Source organism: Mastomys coucha, unplaced genomic scaffold, assembly GCF_008632895.1.
Source record: "Mastomys coucha isolate ucsf_1 unplaced genomic scaffold, UCSF_Mcou_1 pScaffold9, whole genome shotgun sequence".
NCBI lineage: Eukaryota > Metazoa > Chordata > Mammalia > Rodentia > Muridae > Mastomys > Mastomys coucha.
Genome location: NW_022196915.1, coordinates 23,850,285 through 23,877,597, shown reverse-complemented (window position 1 = coordinate 23,877,597; position 27,313 = coordinate 23,850,285). Strand labels below are relative to the sequence as shown.

Below are 27,313 nucleotides of genomic sequence, written 5' to 3'. Positions count from 1 at the left end.
CTGTCTCCATGTATTCTGAGGGCCACATCTAGAGCAGCCACCTACCAGTTACCTAAGACTTACCTGATGTTAGTATTGAAACCCCCAAGTCATAGACAAATACAGATGAATGGCAGCCCCTCTGGCAGAGCTTGTACATTTATGGGTAGGCCAGTCTCTTTAAAGAGGAAAAGCTAGTAATTTGAAATTACAGCTATTACAGAGCAGGTAGTCTAAAGCTTCCATAGCTATGTGACTATGTACCTAAACCACAGAGAGTTTCAATTTGAAACTCAGCCCAAATCCAATGAGACTCCAACCTCTGCCCCTCAATGGCTGGGTGAGCCTAGAAAAGTGACTTACCTTCTCTTGGCTTTAAAGGTTTCCTCTGTAAAGCATGGGGAATCATATCAGGAAAACTGTGCAGGTTAAGTGAGACACGTGGTTGAAGGTGAGTATACACACACACACACATACACGCAAATCATGTGGCCAACACATCTCTGTCCCTCTCTGATGCAAATGCAAATTGGTAGAATGAACTGAGAGCAGTGAAGTCAAAGGTCTCTTAGGGAGGAGATGGTGGAAGAGATCCAGAGAGAACCAGGTCTTCTCAGTATGCCAGCAAGACACCTGCTTCAAGAACCCTTAAGTCTGAGTAATCTCCAGCAAACCTGTCTCCCATTCTCTGTGTAGGACCTGCCTTTGTCCTAACATCTTGAAAAGCAAAGATGCAGAAATACTTGTGTGGTTTCCTGTACACATTCTCAGCCAAAGACTAAGCAGAATCCATACAAAGGCCAGAATACCCAAAACTTAACACACTTCCTTGGTGTACTGATTGAGCTCCTTCAGTCGCTCTCTGAATCCCCGATTCAAGCTAAGAGTTCATCAGGGAGGCCTGGCCCAAGGGTTATAGGTGCTCTGCTTCCTTGAAGTACCCCGGAAAGGGAGCTCCAGGGAACTTACAGAGGGTCTCCTTTGTCTAAGGGCACAGCATCCCAGTGGCAGCTTTAAGAGCAACCTGGTTTCAAGTTATCACTCAAGCTAGGGGGAATACCTCCTCCCAACTGATGAATGGCTCAAAAGGAGTAGGGTACAAGGGATATCTCTGCTCACACTCCAGTGTTAGAGAAGAAGGGAGATTCACGCTTGAAAGAGTCCTGGACTTTTCCTGCGTTCCTACACCAATTCTGGCATCACCCTCTCTACCCTTGTTTTGGTCTCACTCAAAGCTAAAGAGCATGTTTGAATTGGCAAGGCAATGCCGCTTCCCATCATTCTTTCTTTTCTCTCAGTGCCTACCTCTCCACCCCGAAAGAGCTGTTTTTCTGCTTGTTATTTTATTTCCATGAATTCTTTGATCAGAGAGGTCTTGACACCCGCGAATGCCACAAAACAAGTTAAACAAATCAGGAAAATCCCTGCGCAGCCTGAGCCACAAACACCAAACCACAGCAAACCCCGAATTTCTTGCTCAAAGTAGTCTGGGGATGCCTGTTTCTCTGCGCAGAGCTCCACCTCTGCACCTGGTGCTCCTGGGTTGCTAGGGCAGAGAGGGCGTGGTAGGAGGGAGGTAGTCTTGTCACGCCCTCCCACTCGCCGCTCTAAGCTGATCCTAGTAATTGGCCTCATTAATAACCTGACCGGAGCTATCCAGCAGTGCGGATCTGTGAGCGCTGTCATCCGCTTAGCGCCCTCGCACCACCCGCGCTCCCTCCCTCCCGCCACTGCCACCGCCACCATCACCTACAACACCGCCTCTGCTCTCCTCCCGCGCCCAGGGCATGCTCCGAGCTCCAGCACCCGGCCTCGGCAGTGGCCAGGCTTTCGAACCTTCTGCGGAGACATGAGGCCACGGGCCACCCTGGTCCTGGGGCTGCTGCGCATTTACCTAGGTGAGTGGCGAGGGCCCTGGAGGGTGGGTGTCAGTGCTTCCTAGGGGAATGTGGGGACAGAGGCTTCGCTGTCCAGTTGCAGACTTCGGGAAGGGGGCAGGCTTTCTGCTGCGAGGCAGGACGTTGGAACGTTCCCTGGGAGCTTCTCCGGAGTCTTGGAGCCAGCATCCTAGCAGACGTTTTGGCTCCTTCAAACTCACAGCGGGAAACAGGGGGGCTGCTCTGCTGGATGCCTGAGGCAAGGCAAGAAGTACGATCTTGGGGCTGGAGAGATGGCTCAGCGGTTAAGAGCACTGACTTGCTCTTCCAAAGGTCCTGTGTTCAATTCATAGCAACCACACCACACGGTGGCTCACAAACGATCTGTAATTGGATCTGGTGCCCTCTGCGAGGTGTCTGAAGACACCTACACTGTACTCACATACATAAAATAAATAAGTAAATATTTTTTTAAAGAAATATGACTTTGGCCAGCGGATACACTGCCTCTCTCTGAGCTCTTTGATGGGGTGGGATTGCCCTTCAGCTTGTTTCTAGGTGACTGCCATAAAATGTACCCCTGAAAATCTTGAGCCAGCCCAAGTGTACCTTTCCCAGGTGCTCCTTGCAGGGAGACAAGCTCTTCCTTTTCATTAGCTGGGTCCAGACAGGCGACTTTGCAGGTGTGAAGCTCCCTCTGGATGTCTGTTTGTTCTCCTGTCTTCATTCTTTTCCCAGCCCAGGCCAACTTTGCCCCTCACTTCTTTGACAATGGAGTGGGCAGCACCAACGGAAACATGGCCCTTTTCAGCCTCCCAGAAGACACTCCCGTAGGTAAGAAAGTAGCTTTGGCCATAGCAGCCATTCCAGGTCTCCCAGAGGGAGTTTCCCCCAGAGGGCAAACTCACCTCCCAAGAACTCAGCGACACCACTCACTCGTGACTCCTCCGGAGCCTATGGCATGCACATGGCACACAGTGTTGGCTCCCGTGGGTACCCTGTTTGTGCTCTGAAGGCCCCAGGGTAATGGCAAGGAAGGAGGTCACTGCTGCTATGGTGACCTAAACTAGACCCCTCGTGGAAACTGGGATGGGGTCTTCGAAAGATGAGGTTGGCTGGCTTCCTCAGAAACTTGGTGCTTCTTAGAGTGTGACCTTGAACAAGCAAACATATTTGCCTTCACAAGCCTACTGTATCTAGGATTTAGAACCAGCCAAGAACTTCCAAGCAGCAGAGATTCACAGAGGGGTAGGGAGCTGAGAAGAATGGCTCACACTCTGTACTCTACCCTGTCATGATTTATCTAGCTCCTGGGACAAGAGCAAAACAGAGGTGCTTGCACTCAGAAATCCCTGAAGAGTCAGTCCCCTCACTGAGAGGCAGCCAATCCCCCCCCACACACACACACACCTGGAGTGTCTATGCCTTACTCTACTTAGCTCCCGATCCCAGGGACCCCTCTAGTTTCAACTTCTGGGGGAGAACTCATTCCAGGCAGAGGGAAAGTCGCTAGTGTTAGACACCTCCTCCATAGGCTGTGTTACAAATCACAGTCTATAAAGTGACTGATGAGAACATCTGATGACTCTGAAGAATGAAGATAAGTAGGAAGCAGACAGCAGGGGTGAGAGGCCCGGCTGGGGGCTGTCCCCTTGGCAGTGAATATTAATAGTTGATTCTCTTATCTCTGAGCATCACTATTTTCAGGAAAAGTTGGGTCCCGGGTTCCAGATAACCCCTTGTCTTCTTCCAGGTTCTCATGTGTACACCCTAAATGGGACTGACCCTGAGGGAGACCCTATCTCCTACCATATCAGCTTTGACCCCAGCACTAGAAGTGTCTTTTCTGTTGATCCCAATTTTGGAAACATCACCCTGGTGGAAGAGCTGGACAGAGAGGTATAAATAAGAGGATGAGAAAATTGGGCCACTGCTTGATGGTGTTCAGACACCTCTGTGCTGCTCCCTGTGGAAGAGGGCATGAGGGAAGGCTTGATCTCCATACTGCAGCTCTGCCCCTAGATTGTTTCAAATGAGCAAAGACTCCCTTATTCTTCCATTGTGAATAGTGATAACCCTTTCAATGGCACCTGTTAGCTTTGCTTATCTTTATTTTTCGAGACAGGGCTTTTCTGTATAGCCCTGGCTGTCCTGGAACTTACTCTGTAGACCAGGCTGGCCTCTAACTCAGAAATCCACCTGCCTCTGCCTCCCAAGTGCTGAGATTAAAGGCGCGCACCACCACTGCCCATTTACTTATCTTTAAATACATTTAACTAAAAAAGAAAAAAAATTGTATTTAAAATTTCTGAAATAGCCCTCCTTAAGTGGGTTTTTAAACCTGATCTTGGAGGAGCCCCCACAAACCACAGGGAGCACCACAGGCCGGGCTAGAGAGGAACTGAAAGAATGCATCTGACTTTGGAAAACAACCTTGATTCTGGGCATTTCTGAAGCCTTGGAATGATGGAGCTTGGGTTTCCTTTCCCTTCACTTGCGAACATAACTGGATCCCTGCTGTGGAGCTACTGCTGTTTCTGGTTCCACAGTAAAACTTACTAACCACAGATCAGCAGAGGGAACAGGAGAGATGCTGTGAGGAAAGAGAGTGCTCAGTCCTGGGGTGAGGATTTTGTGGTAAAGGCAGATGGCTGCCAGCAATGCCCTGCATATGTATAGATCTAGTAACCTCCCGAGACCCCACCAAGTCCTGGGAAACACATGTGACGTGAACATGGACAGTTGCCAAATCCTGGAGAGGTATGGAGAGATATTGGAGGTGGGGGAGAACAGAAGTAAGGAGGACTCTTCTCTTTTGTCCAGCAGAGTTGCCCCTCCTGTTTGTCTAGCAGGACAACATCCATTGGGCACAAGCAACCCTCTGGATTTATGAGAACTCTGGACACACAGAGCCTTCCCTGATAAAGTCTCAAACCCAGCAAAAAGGAGCTTCCTAGGCCTTGTATGATCTCACTACCTTGTTCAGCTCCTGGGGTCCCTAAAGCAGCCTCCTCTGATGGGGCTACAGTTTAGCACAGCCTCACATCTAAGCTGCTCTCAGATCTTCAGAATCTAGACACTCACTCAATGCCTTTGTCTCACAGAGGGAAGATGAGATTGAAGCCATCATCAGCATTTCCGATGGCCTGAACCTGGTGAGTTCTGGTCTGAATGGGGCATGGCTACCCTTCTGGCTGTGTGACTCCCTGATCAAAGCAAGGCCGGGACAGTGAAGGTCTACCCAGAGCACCTACATCTGAGGGCCATAGTGAGACCATAGATGAAGGAAGGCAAGAGACATGGAGAGAGAGAGAGACCAAGAGCTTCATTTTGCATGGGTCCCACCTATACCAAGCATCTTCTCAAACCAGTCTACTCATTCCCTGTCTGCCACTGTCTGCCACTGGCTTTTGGCCCTGGATGCCAGATGTTCTTCCTCACTCCCCCACTCCTGCACCCACTATGGTCTGGCAGCCACTTTAGTGTTGACATGATTACAACAGGCCCCAGGGGACTCCCTGATCACCTGATCTGCATTGAAAGTGCTGTCACAGCTTTCACTGTGAAATATAAGTCTGGCTGCTCTCCAGTGCTGAAAGCACGGACAGCTGGCCCTCACCTCCCCCAGGATGAAATCCAAGTTGCCCTGCAAAGCCTCCCGGTCAGGTACCATCTGTTTCTCCCAACCCTTCTCCCTATCCATCCTGCCATCCATCCATCCATCCATCCATCCATCCAGCATCTCCTGTACTCTGAATTCCCTTTGTGTCCCTCTTCTCTCAGCTTTGCACATTGACCCTGACTTCCTGGCTCACATCTGGCAAAGTCACTGCAGGGTTGACACCTCCTATACCACAGGCTTCCAGTTGTCCACCACCACAATTCAGGCTCCTTGCAGGGCCTGTGAGTACAGCATTCGGCATGAAGAACATGTTGGCACAGGCTATAGGCACAGGCTGCCTCCGGTGGTTCTCTTTAGGGCATTGCTCTCAGAATTCATATATTGCATTGTCACTCTAAATGCTATCTCTACATACATGCATTATTTTTACTCCCAAGAAGGTCTGCTTGCCCCAACTTCTGACCCTTTCACTCTGCAGGTGGCAGAGAAAGTTGTGATACTGGTGACAGATGCCAATGATGAAGCACCCAGGTTCACCCAGGAGCCTTACATCGTCCGGGTTCCAGAGGTGAGTGAGAAAGCCCCCAGAAGAGACAAAGCTCCTAAGTGGGCCCAAGAACTGACCCCAAGGCTGCCCTGTGACTTGTGCAGGGAACAGGGCCCCAAATATAGCATAGCACACCTGTCTGTTACTCACTACACCAATTTGCTATTTGCACTGTAATTGTAAATGCAGTTACTGTCAAATGTTAAATGTGTTTTTAAAGCCCTCTATTTTGAGATATCTCTAAATTTTGACATATTTCTTTTTAGTATTTTTCTATTGTGGTTATAGGGTTTTTACTCTTCTTGTTTGACATAATTATGATTCTAAAAACATACTTTCTGTATCCTGTTTTTCATTTCCCTATAACAGGAGCATTCCATTCCTCCAGTGTCACACTTAGGTCATCAGCATCATTTTAATAGCTTCTATCAAGTGAACACCCCATCAGACAGAGACAAAACAAGAATTTGCTATGTAGCAAAGATGACCTTGAATTCTGGTCCCCTTGTTTCCACTTAAGATCATTTTGTCTCTAGACTGGGGGTAAAGTCCAGTGACATAAAACTAGCCAGTAATGCTTGAGGTTATGTTTGCCCCCTAGTACAAAACTAAATCTTAAGATAGAGTAAAATATTGAAGTTACTGTACTGAGTCACACACATAAACACTTTTAAATTTTTTTATTATTTTTTATGAGCATATTGTTTTGCCTGAATGTATATCTGTGTGCCACATGTACCTCAAAAGGCCAGTGTTACAAATGATTGTGAGCACCATACAAGTGCTGAGAATTGAACCCAGGTCCTCTGGAAGAAGTCACTCATTTCTTATGTTTCCAAAAGAAAAAGACTAAAATGTCACCTTGTTTGTTCTCTGCTCTAAGATTCAAGAGGACAATTGTCTCCTTTCTAATGTTTACAAAGGGAGCACTCACATAGATTAGTGGGTAGAGGCATTTGCCAAGAAGCTCAATGATCTGAGTTTGATCCCCAAGACTTACAAGGCAGAAAGAGAGAATCAGCTCCTACAAATTGTCCTTTAACCTGCATACAGGTGCTGTGGACACACACACACACCTCAGAAAACATGTTTTCTAAGTCAAGTCAGAAGTCAGTGGTGGAAGATGCTCCATTCTTGCTGTTAACCGTGTGTGTGTTCTCTGATGATTTGGAATATGTTCATGTTTATGATACTGAATATGAGCATTGTCTTTGTACATTAATATTTTCTTTTAAATCCTTTAGCTCTTAGGTGCCTAGTTTTTCCTTTTCACTCTCCCTTTGAGGACATCCTCTGACTTCTTGCCTTGCCTCATTTCCCTCCCTTCCCCTCAGGCCCTCTGTCCCTGTCCCTCTCCATTCTTGCTGGGTGCCTTGTTTGTCACCGCCCCTCATTACTCTTCAGTCAGTCACAACCCCTCAGTTCCATAGCCTCCGTGCCTCTGCCTCCCCCACCATCTTGTCACCGACACTGACACTTCTCTGTGTGTGACCTATCAGAACACACCTGCTGGGAGCAGTATCTTTAAGGTCCACGCAGAGGACAAGGACACAGGCTCTGGAGGCAGTGTCACCTACTTCCTTCAGGTAAGATAGGGCACACAGGATGCATCAGGAGTCTTGAGATGGAAAGGGCACCTGGGTGTGTTCCACTCCCTCATCAGCTAACCTTCATATGCTCTTTAGTACCTCTGGTCTTCAGGATACTCCACAGGTTCAAAGAGCAAAAAGAAATAGAAGACTTCTTCCTCCCATAGGCCCATATTGGCTTCCTCAGAGTTGGCCCAGCCCCTGCTCCTGTCCTAGGATTCTAGTTTCCTGACTCCTTTCCTTAGAAATCCTGGACATTTAGTACCCACACAGGATGCAAGAAGTCCATTTAAGACTGAAATAGTTAATAGAAAAGGAGGAGAAGAAACTATGCCAAAGAGAGAGCCAGGATGCCCCAGCCCCCCACTCTTATCCATTTTCACTGTTGTGGCAAAGATGGAGGCTTCTCCCCTGAACCTCTACCTTCTCCTGGTCTACCTTCTCATGGCTGCTGTTTTTGTGCAGCACTTCCTCCTCTTCTTTCCATATTCAGTCAACTGCTCTCAAAATTCTCAAAGCAATACAAGCTCATGGCGAAACCTACAAATTCTAGAGAAAGCTTTTGAACTCATAGGAGTTAGAGAGAGGCCCCACAACACTGACCACTCATACTCCTCCAACACATTCCTTAACTCTTCTACTTTAGCTTTCTCAGGTTTAAGATGGGAATGAGAAACATAGGTTTGCTTAGTCAACCACCAGGAGGAGTAAACATGTAACTCTCCCATTACAGCCTCTGGAGCCTATTTCCTGATCCTTCCCAACTGAAAGAGGCCCCCAACACCTTGCCAGAGGCAAGTGCTTTTATAGCCTAGTTACTCACACCACCTCCTGTCAGACACTACATATAATCAGCACAGCCCATTACCTGGTGTGGATTGGAGGTCCCCAGCTCTCTCTATTTTGCTACTACACTTAATCCCCAGCCTCAACCAAGTTAGAACACTCTTTGAATGTTTCTTCCTGCTATGAGCCAGCAGGATTATCTGGGGTGAGGGGAATGAAATGCTTTTGACTGAAGGGATAGAAAACCTCAAGTTCAAACAGGGGTTTGGAATCTAAACCTGAAGGCCAGAGCTTGAAAGCAAGGAAGACCAATGACTCCTTCAGTAGTTAGAGCTCTAGAGCTCTTGGTGTGGCCTGTTTCCTCCCTGAGTTAAGCTGCTCCCCAACTTTATAGAACCTACACTCCTCCAAGTTCACTGTGGACCGTCACAGCGGGGTGCTTCGACTCCAGGCTGGAGCCACACTGGACTATGAGAAGTCGAGGGCTCATTTCATCACTGTGGTTGCCAAGGTAACAAAAGATATAAGGGGTACTTTCAGTGGTATTTTCAGTCTTCCTAGGTTGGAGCACAAGAGGTTCTATGAAGGAGCGGGTATTTTCAAGAGCAGGAGATGTAATGTTCTGCCTGAATACATTTTCCAGGAAGGCTGGTGTTGTTAGGCTAGAGAGGCCACATTTCCTTCTGGGGGGTGATCATACAGCTCCTTAGAAACCCAAACATTGGATCCCTTCATAAAAGAGGCAGCTACAACAGAGATACTTGTGTCCCTCTCACAAGCTCCACTACTGTTGCTGCTCTTCCTTGCTGTGTGACCAGCTCCCTTCTCTGAATTTAGTTTCCTCAATGGGAACATTGCTGAAGCTTAATGATGACTCTCTCATTTCGGTTTATGAAGCACATGGTGGGAAGTTGGGAGTTAGCAGTTTCTCAGCCAAGCCTCTTGCATCAGGGAGAAGGAAAACTCACCTGTCCTATCACACCTATTGGATTCTTCTGCACTGTAGGGTTAAATAGGGTCCTGCATCTCTGGTAGGCAAGACTGCACTTATCCCATGCTGGTGCTGGGCCTAAGGCTATGTGAAGCTGTGGGACACAGCTCTGGGGATGAGGGAGCGCAGTCTGAGGACCCTGGGTACTGCTGAAGTTGGCTCCAAGGTCCCTGGGCCTTCAGGGAGGCTGGGGTCATCTGGTTCTTAGGCTCTTGGCACCCAGGTGCCACTGGATGCTGCAGAAAAGCTGAGAATGGAGTAGGGGGGCCTCAGGCTCAATCTAGCCCAGGGCCAAAAGGGAAAAGAGAGGGGGAGATCCTGCTGGTCCCATGGGAGGAGTCCTTGGCTTGTCCAAGGCTGACTTAGCTTGGTGGAGGCTCTGGCTGGGAGTGCTGAGAGGCTGGCTCTTTAGGCGAAGGCCTGCTCCATTGCTCCCCACAGCGGATCCGATGGCAAGAGACAGTCCATGGTTTTAAGACATTTGTTGTCATGGCAGAAACTAGATGAGTAAAAATTGTACCCCCTTCTCAGGGCGGGCCTGAGGTTAAATACATTTTGCAGAGAAGAGTGTCTGGGAAGGAAAGCTTATTGGCTAAGCCTCCAGGCCTTTAGGTACCTCATTAAAATGGAGATCTGTCTTGAGGCTATGGAGGGCTGTGCGTCTCATGCCAGGAGCCTAGTGTCTGCGAATCAGGCAAAACATCTGCCATTCCGGGGGGTTTCTTTCCAATCTTAGCTCAACCATGAACTAGGCTGCCTTTCAAGGTCCTACCCTGCACCAGCCCCCTTTCAGATCTCTGCTTTCCTATAGGCCACTCTCCTACAGTCTGGACCAGGAGGCTGGGTACCAGTCTACCTGCTAGCTGCTCACTTCCCTTACTCTTAAACAGATGAAGGCCCAAGTCATATTCCTGGGATCCTATGGTCCCCAGCGTAGACTGGAAATATGGAAGGTTCTTAGGCTTGGTTTTCAGCTAGGAGTTGGAATTTGGGTTTTATTCTTCCTCCTAGTCACTAATCACACATAATGTACCAGGAGAGTTAATTAGCCCTGTATCCAAAGAAACCTGCCAGACACCTGACTTAAAACTTCCATGCGTCATTGCTTTGGCATGCACAACACCACTGAGAAAGGAGAAATGGACTCCAGAGACCCAAGAACAAATAAGCACTGAAAGGGTCCAGCTGGCTTCACAACCAGGGGGAGATGGGAGTTCCATTCAAGTGGAGTCTGTCACCCCTTGTTCAGCTTGTCTTCATACTCCTTCTCTGGACTGGTTTCTCCCCAGGATGGTGGGGGCAGGCTTCGAGGGGCGGACGTGGTGTTCTCTGCCACCACTACTGTCACCATCAATGTGGAAGATGTTCAGGACACGGCCCCTATCTTCGTGGGTACACCCTACTATGGTTATGTGTATGAAGACACCCTTCCGGTGAGTGGCTGCATCTCTTAGCCAGCGTTTCTTGTCTGACTCCCTGGGATTACCCTGAAGATGGCTGGACTCACCACCAGTCTCCTTTCAGAGCAGATGGCTAGGAGTTAGTTAGGAGGTCAAGAGTTTCTGGAAACTCATGCTTTGATCTTGGGGGCAGGGAGTGGTGAAGTTCATGTAGGTGGTTCCTTCAGCCCTGAGAGGCCAGATGCAAAGAACCCTAAGCAGGACACAGCAAGGTCACTTTATGGGGACATCCAAAGCCTAGCTTTTTTCCTGTGTGGGATGATACCTCTTGTCCATGATGGGGCAGTGTCACCATCAGCCTCAGACAGTGATTCCTGTTCTCCAAGGGCTCGGAGGTACTGACGGTGGTTGCCATAGATGGAGACCGAGGCAAACCCAACCACATCCTCTACAGGCTGTTGAATGGTAAGTGAGGGTAACTCTCTACAATAGCTCTATTCTGGGCAACTGGATCCTTCTTTCCTCACCTATGAGAACAGAATGACAGGAAGCTGGGACAGGGGATGGGGCTCGTCCCCTCAGATGACAACTTTCCTTTATCTCCTCATATCCAATGAGAGAGAGAGAGAGAGAGAGAGAGAGAGAGAGAGAGAGAGAGAGAGAGAGAGAGACTCCTGAGAGCCATGTGCATTCTCTTTGCCCTGGACATAGTCACCAATGGCATGCATAGCAACATTTCTCACACTTTCAGAATTGATGTGTTTTGTTCTTATTCTTTTTGACTGGGACAGATAATTGAATGCATTAGATACAATGATGTTGTGGCATTTCCATAGCACCAGGACTGTATGTTGAACACTGAGGTTCAGAGGGGCTAATAGGTATTGATTACTTCATGATTTTACTGTTAGAAAATTCAGGAATGTTCTCTTCATATAACTGGACAGTTGCTAAGCACCAACAATGTCCCTGGGTGAGCTCCACAACACTCAGGAGATCAGAAGATCCTAGATGCATTTATAGCTGTAATTTCCCTAAGGCACACTGGCACACAAAAGTTCAAATCAAAACATGCCCATGCCCATCCAGAAATCACTCATGCATGGGCTCCTATTCCAGGTCTTCCCTCACTTCCCCCACCCCTAAACCATCTCCCAGGTACAGTGCACTCATCTCATGCCCCGTCCTTATCTCTCCTTTACACCTTCGATCTCCTGCACCTTCTTCAAGCTTCTTTCTGTCTTTTCCTCTTGCCTCCTTCCACTCCCCTCTCTGCACCATCCTCGTTTTCTTATTTTCTTCTCTCCTTAAGTCTTCTGGTTCGCTTTTTCTTATACACACACACACACACACACACAACTGTATAAGAAAAGGGACATGAGGGGCTAGAGAGATGGCTAAGCAGTTAAGAGCACTGACTGCTCTTCTAGAGGTCCTGAGTTCAATTCCCAGCAACCACATGGTGGCTCACAACCATCTGTAATGGGATAGAAATGCACTTTTCTGATCTTTCTGAAGATAGCAACAGTGTACTCATACACATAAAATAAATAAATCTTTAATAAAAAAAAAAGGAAAAGGGTCATGAGATAGATCCTGAGAGCATTAAAAATGTTCGATTTCAGATCTGTACTTCTCTACTGGCTGAAGGACCTTAAGCAAGCTACTTAGCCTCTCTGAGACTCAGTTTTCTCATTGGCAAGATACAGATAGTTGACAGGATTACAGTCTATGAGAAGCCCCCATGAGATACCAGAGAAATATGTGGTAGGACTTCCCTGCCTATGACCTTACACTAAACTGCAGGACATTTTTCTGTGACAGAGAGTGATGGAATCTTTGAAATTAATGAGACATCTGGAGCCATCTCCGTCCTTCAGAGCCCAGCCCAGCTCCGGAGAGAGGTGTATGAGCTTCATGTACAGGTGACACTCCACTAGTTTGGCTTGTCTCATCCATTTTCTAATCAGTCCTAGAGAGCAGTGAACATGATGAGAGCCAAGAGCTCAGTCAGATTGAAATGTTCCTCTAAAGAGCACCTGCATCAGGCTGCAGAAAACACTTGCAGAGAGGAACATGAGCACAAGCAGGATTACTGAGAATGCAGAAGGAGCATCATGTCATGGGCTTGGCCCTGGACTCAGTACATGAAGAGAAAGCTACATGTGTTCTAAGCAGGAGCAGGCCAGCCACATGAACACATACATTCCTTAGGGTCTTACTTCTGGAACTTGTTGGCAGTGATTGATGGTTCCTTAAACAGTGAGCAGGAACGGACCCCTTTCTCTCCCAAGTTTCTTTTAGCCAGGGTGTTCTGTGGCAGCAACTGAAGCAAAAGTAGGACAGACATGGAGGGAAGGATATATTTTACCCCATCCCCCCCCAAGAGGATGGTTGTATCAATAGAGGAGCTGTTGGCAAAGTTTACATTTGCAGGGCGTCAGAGGTTAAGGGAGAGGAGGATGTGGGAGCAGGTGGAAGAAAAGGCAGGGGCTGAAGATGTCAATGAGAACTTGCCAAGAACTGAGTCACATAGCCTAGGGTGCTGAGCCCTCTGATGTTAAGGTGATAGTGCCAGATGTAGTGTGGAGGCCTCTACATGGGGATGGGTGAGGCCTGAGTAGGGTAGGGTACAGAGGCTTCTGAGGTAGAGTAGGTAACAGACAGGTGTGACATGGGGTCTAGAAGGGTCACTTTAGAGCAGAAGTTCCCAACCTTTGGATCACAGCTCCCAAAGACTACCAGAAACCACATATATTCACATAATGATTCATAACAGTAGCAGACTTACATATAAAGTATCAGTGAAAATAATGTTATGGTTGGGAGGTCATCACCACATGAGGAACTGTATCACAAGGTTGCCGCATTAGGAGGGTTGAGGAACACTGCTTTAGAGTGTCTATTTAGAAGTAGAATATCCTTATACAACACAGGAAGAAGGCCCTAGAAAAGGGATCTTAGTCACAAGTTTTGTGAAGTACCTATGAATTAATTCTCAAGGCCACAAAAAGAGATATTTGACACAAGGTTCATGGGTTGCCTATGAACACCCAGTCTTGACTTTATAGCCTATATCAGCTAGAAAATGCTTCATGAGAAAACATCCCAAATTTATGGCTTAAGACAATATATACTCATATCTAACAGCCTGCAGGAGTAGAGTGTCTGGGTCCAGCTTGACTGGATCTTGGGTTCCAAGGTCATTGACCATAGCTGCCATCAGATTCTTGGGGCTGGTATCTCATCGAAGGCTTGGGTTGGGAAGGGCTGGCTTTCTGCTCACTTGGTTTTTGGCAATGACTCCGTTACTTGATGGATGTTGCCTATGAGTTACAGGTAGCTCCTTATCCCATCCATAGCTTCTCTTGCATAGCTGCCTGCTTCACAAAAGCCTTGGGAAAGAGAAACTCTGCTAGCAAAATGGAATTACAATCCCTTGTAATCTAACATTGCTGTCAGTCAAAAGCAAGTTGTCAGGCTGAGTCACACTTAAAGAGAGGAATTACAAGGGTCTGAACACCAGGACAGAAAACTCTTAGGACCAGTAACAGTGTGCCTACCCCACAGCCATAGCCACCTGTCCCCATCCTAGGTGACAGAGGTCAACTCTCCAGGAAGCCCAGCTGCTCAGGCCACAGTCCCAGTGACCATCAGGATAGTGGACCTCAACAACCACCCTCCAACCTTCTATGGAGAGAATGGGCCCCAGAACAAGTTTGAACTCTCTATGTTTGAGCACCCACCCCAGGGGGAGATCCTCCGTGGACTCAAGATCACTGTCAATGACTCAGACCAGGTATGTGTTCATGCCCTTGAAACTGACTGGGTCTGTGTTCCATGCTAGATTTCAGTGAGAGAGCCTAGGCAAGTTACAGAATGAATAAAACAATGTGGTGTAACTAGCAGAGAGATCAATCCCATACTATTTGCTTAGACATATGTCATCAGTTACAGAGAAAAAGCCAGTCGAAGAAAAGGCCCTCTGCATCTGACCTTTTAATTGCACATCTGTAAATGTCTCTGCCTCCTCCTATGCTCAGTACAGAACCAGGCCTTATTAACTTCTTACTTTGCTTAATTGTCATGCCCTGCTAAGTCTGATCCTTAATCAACTCACCTTTACAGAGAAAGATTACACATTGCTTAGGGTAAAGGGCGTGCATGGGCTCTACACCTAGCACAAATATATAATGCATGTCTATTCTCTTTTATCTTCTATTTTCTCACTTTAAACTCTATTGCCCAGGGAGCCAATGCCAAATTCAACTTACGATTGGTGGGACCTGGAGGCATCTTCCGGGTGGTGCCACAGACAGTCCTGAATGAAGCCCAAGTGACCATCATAGTGGAAAACTCAGCTGCCATTGACTTTGAAAAATCTAAGTTGTTAACCTTCAAGGTAGGTTATGCTTTGCACTGTCCTGAATGGAAAGGTGGGCTGGGAGAGGGCTAGCTGACACCACTATCTGAATTCAAAGTGGGATATCATTGTCATCTTCATCCCTGAATAGTGCTACTTACCCCTCCCCCAGATTCCCTGCCCATCCTATGGGCATGTGAACCACAGGAGGGAGGGAGGTTGAGGGTTGGGGTGGAGATATTCCCACACCCAACTTCTGCAAAGCGCTCATGACCTTACCCTTGTTGAGCTTCTAAATCACCACTGGCTCAGGAATGTGAGGACTCAGGAGTGAAGGGTACACTACCAATATAGTGTGCCATGATCATAGATGGAGGGAGAGAAGCTGTGTGACTATCGAAACACAGGGTTTCTCATGTGCCTTTGTATTTGTCATCTGTTCCAGTAACAACCTGAACAGAAGTAGGGAAGTAGTATTCCTTTGATGTCATTTATAATTATGTAAAACTATGAGTCTATAAATAATACCTACCATATACTAACATGGAAGTAATATATTCATGAAAAGGAAAACTAAGTACTTCAACAATATTATTTAAATCATCATTACTTAAAATTCTATATACTCACAGAGTACATAGCCAGCATCAATGTTTAGAATGACATCATTTTCAGCTAGAGGAAATAAGAGCTCCAAATGTTAGAAAAGAGGAGATGAAAGTGGTATTGTTGTCTTCTTAGAAATCATGTGATTGTTTTCTTACACAAATCTAAGAGAAATGATTGAAAGACTCATAACTAAAGCAAAATCACAGTACAGTCAGATCAGAGCTCTACACCCAGAAGTTTTCATATGGAGTGAGAGGAAGGGTGGGGAGTGAGAGGAGGGAGTGAAGAATGAGAGTAGGGTATTCTGGGAGTGTGAGGAGGGAGTGGGGAGTGGGAGGAGGGAGTGGGAATGAAAGGATGGGGTGGACAGTGAGAATGAGGTGAGGAGTGAGAGGAAGGGGTGGAGAGTGAGAGCAGGGGGCAGGGAGTGTGACTATGATGGGATAAAAGACATTTCTGCAAAAGGAACTAATACAACATTCTTAGGAATAACTCTAACTATGCAACACCTAATGAAAAATGCAAACTTTCACAGAAGAATCTAAGGAAGCCAAGTATAGAAAAGGGGTTCCTGGCCTAAAAATGCAAATCCTCACTAAGTTATTGAAGACTTTAATGCCATCCAATTAACTCCTGCTTTTTCCTTGCTGGTTTTGCTTGTGGGTTTTTTTGTTTTTGTTTTTGTTTTTGTTTTGTTGTCAAAATATGGAGCTCACTGTGTAGCCCAGTCTGACCTCAAACTCACAATCTTCCTGCCTCTGTATCTTGAGTCATGGGATAATAGGCTTGTGTTACCGTGACTAGTCAAGCCAAATTAGCTCTTACCTAGAATTTCCTTTGGTGAGAAAATGTGATAAAAATCATACTGTCCTGTATCTGGAGAAATTTATAAGTACAGCTGGAATTTGGATTACAATGGAATATGTACATCTGTAGATCAAGAAAACAGTAGTGACACCAGGCTTGAGTAGAAATGGGAGTGATAAGAACACTAGTATTGAGACTATCAATGGAGGGATGATGCAAGACTGTGGAGATGTGGCAGAGATAGCCCACCAGGAGCCAGAAGAAGAAAACATTGCAAATTGGGTATGGTAGTATGTACCTGCAATCTTAGCACTCAGGAGTCTGAGAAAGAAGGATTATAAATTTCAGGCTGGAGTATGTAGTAAGACCCAGGACTCACAAAAGACAACAAAAGATGGACAGATGAGCAGATGAGCACATGGTGGCAAGTTGACAGGTGGTAGGGGCTCCTGGTGGGGTAACTGTCCACCCAGACAAGTGTGGTTTTGGATCTTTCTTCAGCTCCTGGCTATTGAAGTGAACACCCCAGAGAAGTTCAGTTCCACAGCAGACATTGTGATCCAGCTTCTAGACACCAATGATAATGTCCCCAAGTTCACCTCTCACTACTACATTGCCAGGATCCCAGAGAATGCTCCAGGAGGCTCCAACGTCATGGCTGTCACAGTAGGTTGGGGGCTGGCCAACAAGGTCTACAGTCATTAGGTGTGACCTTGAACAGGCCCTTCACCTTCTCTTAGTCTCCAATTCTTCATCTAATGATAGTCTGTGTATTCACTTACTTCCTATGCAGCAGGGGCCAGATGAGGGAAGGGTCTTATCTCATGGCAGAAGGTACAACTCATAATCTATTCATACAGGAGTATCTCCTCATGAGATACTCCTGTGAGTTACAGAAATAGCTAGACTTCTATAACTGCTGGTGATAATGGGAATGTATGTGCAAACCCCAAGTACAAGGCCTGAAGCCCATTCCCCTCTCCCCCTCATTTATGAAAGAAGAATAACTGTCTCCAGATATGAACCTTTTGGGTTCTCTCACATTTGATACCTCCCTGAAGAAAACTAGGGTACAGAGCAGCCTTCGGGCTGCTTCCTCCCCTGTTGGACATACCCCAGGCTCTGCCAGCTTTCCATTGAAAGCTGCCTTCAGCTTTTTGTCTTACAGGCTGTGGATCCAGATACAGGACCATGGGGCAAAGTCCAGTATTCCATCTATGGGACCGGGTCAGACCTGTAAGTAGATCCAGAACCCCAGACAAAAATGTAAGCAAGGAGTTTGTGAGGCTCTGGGTGAAGGGAGTCTTTGCTTATGGTAGGAAGGATGTGGAGAAGGATGAGAGCTAAATAAGGGAGCTAAGCATCCCCGAGTACAGGGTAGAGGGGCGAGGAATAGAAGGAAGCCATGGAGAGCCTGAGGTAAAGATAAGGGATATGCTACTGAGGTGGCTGAAAGAGGAGAAGGTTGTGGTCATAGCCTGGAGTATATGTAGAAGCCTCAGAAAACAGGTGATCAGGGATAGTATGGGGCTTGGGGAGAGGTGGCAGGCCAGGGGTAAGGAGTACAGGCTGAGGTTTGGGTTGTTGACCTCAATAGTCAACACCTAGATCTGCCTTCTAGAGTCAGATCCTAAAGATAGGGAGGAGCAGGTGGGATCCTTGGAGAAGTTGCCCAATGTCTCATTCAGGACTTTTGGATACATCTTCTTACTATAAGCATTCATATGCGTGTGTGCATTCATCTATGTGCACATGTGTAGAGGTGTGAGCATGAATTTACAAGTGTGCATAAGTTCCTGTGTTTTCTCCTTTCTATGCCTGGCAGGTTCTTAATTCACCCATCCACTGGGCTTATCTACACTCAGCCCTGGGCCAGCCTGGATGCTGAGGGCACTTCAAGGTACAACTTTTATGTGAAGGCAGAAGACATGGATGGGAGGTACAGCCTAGCTGAGGTGTTTGTCACTCTGTTGGATGTCAATGACCATTATCCCCAGTTTGTACAGAGTGTCCAGGAAAAGACAATGGTGCTGGGAACCCCACTGAAAATTGAGGTAGGTATTAGAGGCAGCAGACTGGGCTGTAGGAATTTAATTTCAACATATTCTGCTAAGGGCAATAGACTACGTGACATTTTATATAGCTTCCTCTCCAACCCAGCTAGCAAACTCATCTACGAATGAAATCATCACCAATGAAATACCTGAGGTTCAGAGAGCCTGAATGCTGAACTTGCCTGAATTCATGGAACTGATGTGCCTGTCTTCAAATCATGCTATTCCCACAGTACACTCTCTTCTCAATGCAGAAAAGGCATGCATTCTGAGTCCCAGCAGATTCGCTTTGAATGACAGCTATCCCCCTTCTACCTCATCCTTGACCACTCGGCATCCAAACTTTTTTTTTTAATTTTCTTTTCTTTTTTTTAAGTAGATTTTTTTTAATTTACATGTCATATGATATCTATCTCCTTTCCCAGTTTCCCCTCCGAAAAAAATAAAATAAAATAAAAATAAACAAAACAGCTCCATTGTTTGCAGCCCCTTAGGACGAACAACAATATGAACTAACTAGTATCCTCAGAGCTCCCAGAGTCTCAACCAACAACCAAGGAGTACACACAGTGGGACTGATTGCTCTGGCAGCATGTGTATAGTGGAGGATTGCAAATTCGATCATCAATGGGAGGAGAGGACCTCAGCCCTGTGAAGGTTCTGTGCCCCAGTGTGGGGGAATGCCAGAGCCTATAAGCAGGAGAGGGTGGGGTGGCAGGCATGGGGAGTGGGGAGGCAGCTGGGGTTTGTTTTTGTTGTTTTCATTTGTTTCTTTGTTTTTTAGAGGGGAAACTGGGAAGGGAGAAATTTACATGTAAATAAAGAAAATATCTAATAAAAAAATAATAATAAAAAAATAAAATAAAAAAACAAAACAAAACAAAACAAAACAAAAAACCCTGTTCCTTCCCCCCTTACCCTGCTCACCAACTCACCCTCTCCCTATTCCTGGCCCTGGCATTCCCCTACACTGGGAATAGAACCTTCATAGGGCCTCTCCTCCTATTGATGACTGACTTGGCCATCCTCTGCTACATATGCTGCTGCAGCCATTAGTCCCACCATGTGTACTCTTTGGTTGGTGGTTTAGTCCTTGGGAGCTCTGAGGTTACTAGTTAGTTCATATTGATGTTCATCCTAAGGGGCTGCAAACCTGTCAGCTCCTTGGGTCCTTTCTCTAGCTCCTTCATTGGGGACCCTGTACTCAGTCCAATGGATGGCTGTGAGCCTCTACTTCTGTGTTAATCGGGTACTGGCCTCTCAGGAGACAGCTATATCAGGCTCCTGTCAGCCAGCACTTGCTGGCATCCACAATAGTGTCTGAATTTGATGACTGAATATGGGAAGGATTCCTAGGTGGAGCAGTCTCTGGATGGTCCTTCCTTCAGTCTCTGCTCCATATTTTATCTCTGCAACTCCTTCCATGGGTATTTTGTTCCCGCTTTTAAGAAGGAATAAAGTGTCCACACTTTGATCTTCCTTCTTCTTGAGTTTCTTGTGGTTTGTGGATTGTACTTTGTGTATTTCGATCTTCTAGGCTAATATCCCCTTATCAGAGAATGCTTACCATGTGTGTTCTTTTGTGATTGGGTTACCTCACTCAGGATGATATTCTCCAGATCCATCCATTTCCCTAAGAATTTCATAAATTCATTATTTTTAATAGCTGAGTAGTACTCCATTGTGTAGATGTACCACATTTTCTGTATCCAATCCTCTGTTGAGGGACATCTGGGTTGTTTCCAGTTTCTGGCTATTATAAATAAGGGTGCTATGGACATGGTGGAGCATGTGCCCTTATTACATGTTAGAGCATCTTCTGGGTATATATGCCCAGGAGTGGTATAGCTGGGTCCTCAGGTGGTACTATGTCCAATTTTCTGAGGAACCACCAAACTCATTTCCAGAGTGGTCGTACCAGTTTGTAATCCGACCAGCATGTATTCTTATTACATGTTGGAGCATCATCTGGATATATGCCCAGGAATGGTATACCTGGGTCCTATGGTAGTATTATGTCCAGTTTCCAGAGGAACTGCCAAACTGATTTCCAGAGTGGTTGTACCAGCTTGCAATCCTACCAGCAATGAAGGAGTGCTCCTCTTTCTCCACAACCTCTCCAGCATCTGCTATCACCTGAGATTTTTTACCCTAGCCATTTGTGAGGTGGAATCTCAGGGTTGTTTTGATTTGCAATTCCCTGATGGCTAAGGATGTTGGACATTTCTTTAGGTGCTTCTCAGTCATTTGGTATTCTTCAGTTGAGAATTCTCTGTTTAGTTCTGTACCCCATTTTTTGATAGGGATTATTTGGTTCTCTGGAGTCTAACTTCTTGAGTTCTTTGTATATGTTGGATATTAGCCCTCTATAAGATATAGGATTGGTAAAGATCTTTTCCCAATTTGTTGGGCTTCCAAGCTTTTATCCTTGCATATATAATGAACCACCAACACCTACTCCCTAGACTTATTCTGGGAGTGAAGCCACATAACACAGAGTAGGGCCTAACATGGACCATGGCATAGAGTAGCACATACTTTCTCCTTCCCAACTCTATCTTCTGCAAATAAGATCTGAATACTTTCCCATCAACCCAGAAAGCCCCACTATGTATACTAATTTAGCCAATGTGCACAAATATCATCTCAGATGCCCTCTCTATCTCTTTCTCTCCTAGGCCACAGACCAGGATGCCGAGGAGCCAAACAATTTGGTAGACTACTCTATTACCCGTGCAGAGCCAGTCAACGTGTTTGACATTGATGCACACACAGGGGAGATCAGGCTCAAGAACTCCATCCACTCCTTGGAGGCCCTACATAACATCACACCCAATGGGGACTACTCATGGTCCTTACAGGTGCAGGCCAAGGACCGAGGTTCCCCATCTTTCAGCACAACAGCCTTACTCAAGATCGACATCACAGACACAGAGGTGAGTACAATGCTGTGGTCAGGAAAAGGGGGCAGAAAGCAACATCTGTCAAAGGATAGAGTTCTACCAAGGAACTGCTGTGAAATCAAACCCGTAGGATTGGGAATCAAGTTGAAATTATGGTTGTAATATTAACTAGTAGCATGACTCTAGGCTAGCTAAGTCTCCATTACCTTTCCTGTGTTGAAAGGTAGAAGTAAAATCATTCATTATGTGTAATTCTCAGCTCAGTGTCTGGCAGGAATTCATCACATATGAGGTCCCTGGTTCATTTGGGTTTATGTGTCTCCCTGTAGTCAAAGACAAGCAATACTTAAAGAGAACACTCCATGAAAGTAGGAGTTTGGAATCTGAACGAAGTTAGTGTGGTCTGTTGTGGTTTAATTTGCCTGAGGTTCTCAAAGAGGTGCCTTGGGGCAGGATGCTAAACCTGTCAGGTATAGGGAAGCTCACACAACCACTGTTCTCCAGGGGATAGGATGAAGCAGTTGAACACAGTGGGTGTCTTTCTCTTCCAGAGGCTGTCCAGAGGCTCCATGGCTGCCTTCCTGATTCAGACCAAGGACAATCCCATGAAGGCCGTAGGTGTACTGGCTGGTGTCATGGTCATTGTTGTGGCCATAACTGTCCTCATCTCCACAGCCACCTTCTGGCGTAACAAGAAGTCTAACAAGGTCCTGCCTGTGCGGCGTGTGCTCCGTAGAAGGCCCAGCCCTACACCCCACACAGTTCGAATAGAGTGGCTCAAATTCAGGAGGGCCAAGGCTGCTACCAAGTTTATACTCAAAGAGGATCCTCCCAATGAGAACAGCAATAACAGCAGAGTGGGAGTCACGGTCCCCCCAAGAGCTCCAGCTCTCCCACCACCCCCCAAAATGGCATCCAGTATGGTGGCCCAACAGACAGTGCCTACTGTCTCTGGATCCCTCACCCCACAGCCATCCCAACAGTTACCCGCATCCAAGTCCCTGGGAGGCCCCGTCCAGTCTTCTTTGGTGTCAGAGCTCAAGCAAAAGTTTGAGAAGAAGAGTTTAGACAACAAATCTTATGTCTAGAGTATGCCTCATGATTTTTCTCTTCCCTTCCCCCAGTTTTGACCCTCAAGGTCACCCCTATTTTGTATAACACTGTATACAGGGCTCTGCAAAGGGCTTTGCGCAAGAGATGCCTCAGACTGTGAGATGCAGTTGGCAAATACATACCCACTGCCCAAATCCTTGACACAGCTATAATGCTCTCTATTCTTCAGAGAATAGAAGCCCACAGGAGTCAAGTTTGTATTTCTACCCACCAACCCTAGACCCCACAGTCACTGGATTCCTCCTGGGGCCTTGTCATCCTTAGTTGAGAAGTAGGGCCCCTGGCCACAAGTAACATGACTAGCAAGAATCTAGATCCCCAAGCTTCAGCCAACAGGCAGGTTAATGGAGGTTTGTTCTCAGCTAAAGCTGAAAGTCAGTGAGCTTTGTATGATATAGAGATGCAAACACAGGCAAGAAAAGGGCCAAAATGCCTTGAAAGATCTAGCTGACTGTGACCCAAACCAGTAGACAATAGAATTAGCATCTAGATAAGACTGTGCTCCTGAGGGTAGGGGTAAGACGAACTCTTCCTAGACTGAAAGCAGAAATCTCCAGCCTCCCTTGAAGAGACAAGGCTAAGTGGATATCAGGCTTGAGTTCTGGGAAGGCTTGCATTCTGATCCAGCCCTTCTCATATCTCATGACTTTAGAGATACTGTTTGAACTCTTATTGTCTTCTCCCTTGTCTATAAGATGAAGAAAGAAACCCCAAGAAAACGGTGAGTCTGAGGGTTTTAAGAAAGTGCAAAGCATCAGGATTACAAAGTATTTGTTGGAAGCCAGCTCTCTGGCTACATCTCATGCAGAAAGTATTAGCACCCAGGAGGGACTATGCTGAGGTTGGGAACAGCCAGTCTGATAATGGCTTTCTCTTGACTCACATAACTTTCCTTCTCTTTGCCCTCTCCACCATGTCATTGTCACAAAGAACCAGAGTCAGGCAGTAAGCTCCAGTCCAAGTCTATTTGGCTGAGACAGGGAAGTGAGTCTCCTCGGGTTATTGGCTCCAAGCACATAGTGAATTGGTGTCAGGGATCTGATCTGAGAGCTCCTGTTCCACACTGTTTACTGATTTTCTCTCATTGGGATTTGTCTTGTTCATATGTGTTAGTCTTGAGAAAGGAAATCCTGCAAAGTGGAGGATTCTAGTGTTCTTTTGAGAAAACGTTAAGGAAATCTAGATATGTATACTCTATGAAGCCCTCTAGAATTCCACAGTTACTGAGGTGATCAGATTGTATGAACATTAGGTTCTCTTGATTCCCCCCAACCCCCCAGTTGGTGTTTGGAGGTGTTACACAGATGTGCGAACATTCAGAGTCCTCATTTGGAGGTCTATAGTCTCTGGCCCACACAGTATTGAGGGATAGGAACTAACATGCTGAAGTCCAGCCTCGAAAGTGCTGAGCTGGACCATGTTTGCCACCACAGGCAGTTCAGCATCCTATAATATGCATCCTATTAACCTCTTCTGTAAATGGTAAATAAAATCTATTATTCAAAGGATAAACTGATCTCCTGGTCCTCTTGTATTTATGTTTAGTTGATTTGTGGAGATCACCTTGACTCACAGCTCATTCAGTGGGTGATGTTGCCCCTGAGCTCCATTCTGACACTGAGGGATTTTGCAACATTTTGTCTAAATTGTCTGCCTACATCTTGGTTATCATGCTTTTGCAGAACTTATTTGTTCTGGACTTAAATTCTATTTTTTTTCCCCAATCAAGAACTGTCCAGTCAGGATTGCTTGGAGGAAAAAACAGGTCTGGAGCATGGCCTAATGGCTCCTAGGGAAGTCCAGCAAGAACAGGATTTGTAAGACCTTGGATGGGTGGGACAGCCAGAAAAGCAGTTCATCTTTGGGAATGGGGAGTGAAGACTTCTGGACTGGAAGTTCTGCTCAGCACTGTAGTTTTTGCTGGACGGTGGAGCTTTATGGACAAACTCAGGAAGCTGACCCAAGGAAAGTCACTCTTGGAATTGATCATGGACAGGGAAAGGGCCTTGTAGCCAACATGAGTCTACTGGGAAAAAGGAGGATAAGCCAACCAATAAGATCAATAAATGTGGTCAGCACTGGAGGAGACCCCATCAGTGGGGTGAGGCCTGCCAAGTCTCACAGCATTAGGACGTGGCAAGCTGAAGGGCAGCCTACTCTAGGACACTGAGATAGGCCCAGACCTACAGTCCAGCTTGATGTTAGGTTTCCAAGTAGGTGGGAAGAAGGCAGCAACAACAGGTAGGAATGGCCTCCCCTTTCTAAAGCCTACAATTGGAGCCCTATGACCAATCAATAGGAGTGATTCTATGTGATCTGAAACCATTTCTCCTTCCCTGTGAGCTTGGACTTACCTATATGTGTATGCTCATGTATGTGTGTGTTCTTGTGTTTGTAGGCAGGTACAGCGGGGAGAGGGGTGGTATGCATGCACATGAGGAGGTCAGTGGTCAACCGCAGATATCTCTTTAAATTACTATACACATTGTTTATCGAAAAAGGGTCTCTTGCTTTAACCTGAAGTTTGCCCACTTCACTAGACTAGCTGAGCAGCGAGGTCTAGTGATCATCCTATTTGTGACTTTCTGGGATTACAAGCATGCTCTATAATGCCAGCCTGATTTTTAAAATGTGGTTCTGGAGATCAAATTTAGGTCTTCATGCTTACATAGCAAGCACGTGTCCGACTCAGCCATCTCCCAGCAACCTCTAAGTTCGGGCTTTCTAATTTTATGAACTAATAAGGTGTTTTCACAGTTTGACAGTGTTGTAACTTGAACTCAGGTTTTACTACTTATGTGTGACTTTGTGCAAAAGACCAAGGCTATCTTGGTCTCACTTTTCTCATCAGTACAGGGTGCAAAGGCTTATTGATCTGAGAACAGCAAGAGCTAATATATGCCAACACCTAGTGTCTGCTTTGTAGCTACTGATAGAAATTCAGTTGCTATTCTTAGTTGTATAGGACACATTTTGAGGATGGCTTGCTGTAGCCCACATACAAGAGCACAGTCTTGGAGGACCTTTGTATGCAGCCTTACACATGAATGGTCCTCAAAGAAGGATTAAGGACAGGTAGAAAGAATTGGAGGAAAGCAGGCAGACACCATATCATTCATCTGAAACGTGCAGCCTGTGCTTTGGCATACTCTTCACTCTAAGGAATAACTGACGAGATATCACCAAGAGAATAGGTGGGACTTTGTCTCTGCAGTTGCTCTCCCTCAGAGCCAAGTTGACAAATGTGTCAATAGGTGTGGATGAGACTACTGTCCTTGTTTCTCAAGACCTCTAAGGAGTCTGTCTCCATAAACAAAGGTGCTTTGTTGTTGATGTTGTGTTGTTGACACAGGATCTTGCTGTGTTAATCAACGTAATCCTGATCTCATGGACCCTAATAATCCTTCTGTCTTAGCTTTCCAAGTAGTTAAGAGACTATAGATTCCATGCTTGTCACAATGGGAGCTTTGAGAGAATTCAGCTAAACTGACATGGATGCAGGAATCAGTTTGCAAGCAGTTACTCTTCTCTGATGGTTATCAAGACTCCAGTGATGGACAAACAGGCTGAGATAAGAGAGAAGGTGCTACTTAAGGACCAAGGCCATAAACCAGGTATATGGACACACGGAGTTCCGTTTTGGAGGGTCAGAAATAACTAAGGGATGGTGTGTTGAAGATGCTTGCATGCCATTATAAAACCATACAAATGGACCTCTTTGGCTGAATGAGGTTCAGTCACTTGTCATTATGCAAAAATGAATGAGGTTGCGCCAGGCGTGGTGGCACACTCCTTTAATCCCAGCACTTGGGAGGCAGAGGCAGGAGGATTTCTGAGTTCAAGGCCAGCCTGGTCTACAGAGTAAGTTCCAGGACAGCCAAGGCTACACAGAGAAACCCTGTTTAAAAAAACAAAAACAAAAACAAACAAACAAACAAAAAAAGAATGAGGTTCAGTTACTTGTCATTATGCAATAATGTGTTCAGTCATGCCTGTGCTCATACATGTTTAGACTCTATCATCTATGCCAGAATGTTCTCTGTCTATGAGGTAGACAGACTCCAACAAGACAGAAGAAAGAAAAAAAAAATAACCTTAAAATTTCTAGAACTAAAAATGGCTTTCTCCTAAAAGTTACTTAAAAATTACATGGCCTGGAACTTGATCTACATCTCAATGTTATTGTTCTTGTCTAGCATGTGTGAGGTGAGGCCTCATATTTGATTCCCAACACACACACACACACTTAAATGGTGTGGTGGTTTCAATGAGAATGGCCCACAGGGCTCACGAATTTGCATGCTTAGTCCACAATTGGCAAACTCTTTAGAGAGGATTAAGAGGTATAGTCTTGTTGAAGGAAGTGTATTACTGGATGTGGGCTTGAGGTTTTCAAAAGTCCATGCCCAGTTTCCTTGCCACCTTACCCTCTGCCTCTCATATTTTCTCACTCTCTCTGTCTGATGCCTGCAGATCAGGATGTAAAGTTTAAAGCTACAATTCTAGGACCATGCCTGTATTCTTCCCACAATGATAATAGTGGACTAACACTTTGAAGCTGAAAGCAAGCCCTGAGTTAAATGTTTTCTTCTGGCGGGCAGCTCACAGCACCTGGGCTCTGCACACCTGCCTGCAGCCTCTACTCCTCTGATAGGCCCACCAGGGTCCCCCCC

General features: G+C 46.2%; 1 protein-coding gene across 2 annotated transcripts; it reads left to right on the top strand.

Moving 5' to 3' along the window:
• Positions 1 to 1,240: 1,240 nt before the first annotated feature.
• Cdhr1 (cadherin related family member 1) lies at positions 1,241 to 24,156 on the top strand. 2 transcript variants are annotated; one of them, XM_031361284.1, is made up of 17 exons: positions 1,241 to 1,877; positions 2,595 to 2,690; positions 3,610 to 3,755; positions 4,961 to 5,011; positions 5,957 to 6,046; positions 7,525 to 7,611; positions 8,795 to 8,911; positions 10,681 to 10,824; positions 11,178 to 11,256; positions 12,616 to 12,716; positions 14,387 to 14,590; positions 15,041 to 15,193; positions 17,072 to 17,236; positions 17,739 to 17,806; positions 18,396 to 18,624; positions 21,303 to 21,560; positions 22,079 to 24,156. In XM_031361284.1, exons 1-17 carry the CDS (start codon positions 1,829 to 1,831, stop codon positions 22,613 to 22,615), a joined length of 2,574 nt encoding a protein of 857 aa, XP_031217144.1. In that variant the 5' UTR covers positions 1,241 to 1,828; the 3' UTR covers positions 22,616 to 24,156. The 2 variants fall into 2 exon arrangements, with proteins under 2 accessions (XP_031217144.1, XP_031217145.1); XM_031361285.1 differs by lacking the exon at positions 8,795 to 8,911 and having other exon boundaries at positions 1,482 to 1,877; positions 22,079 to 23,948.
• The last annotated feature ends 3,157 nt before the right edge of the window (positions 24,157 to 27,313 follow it).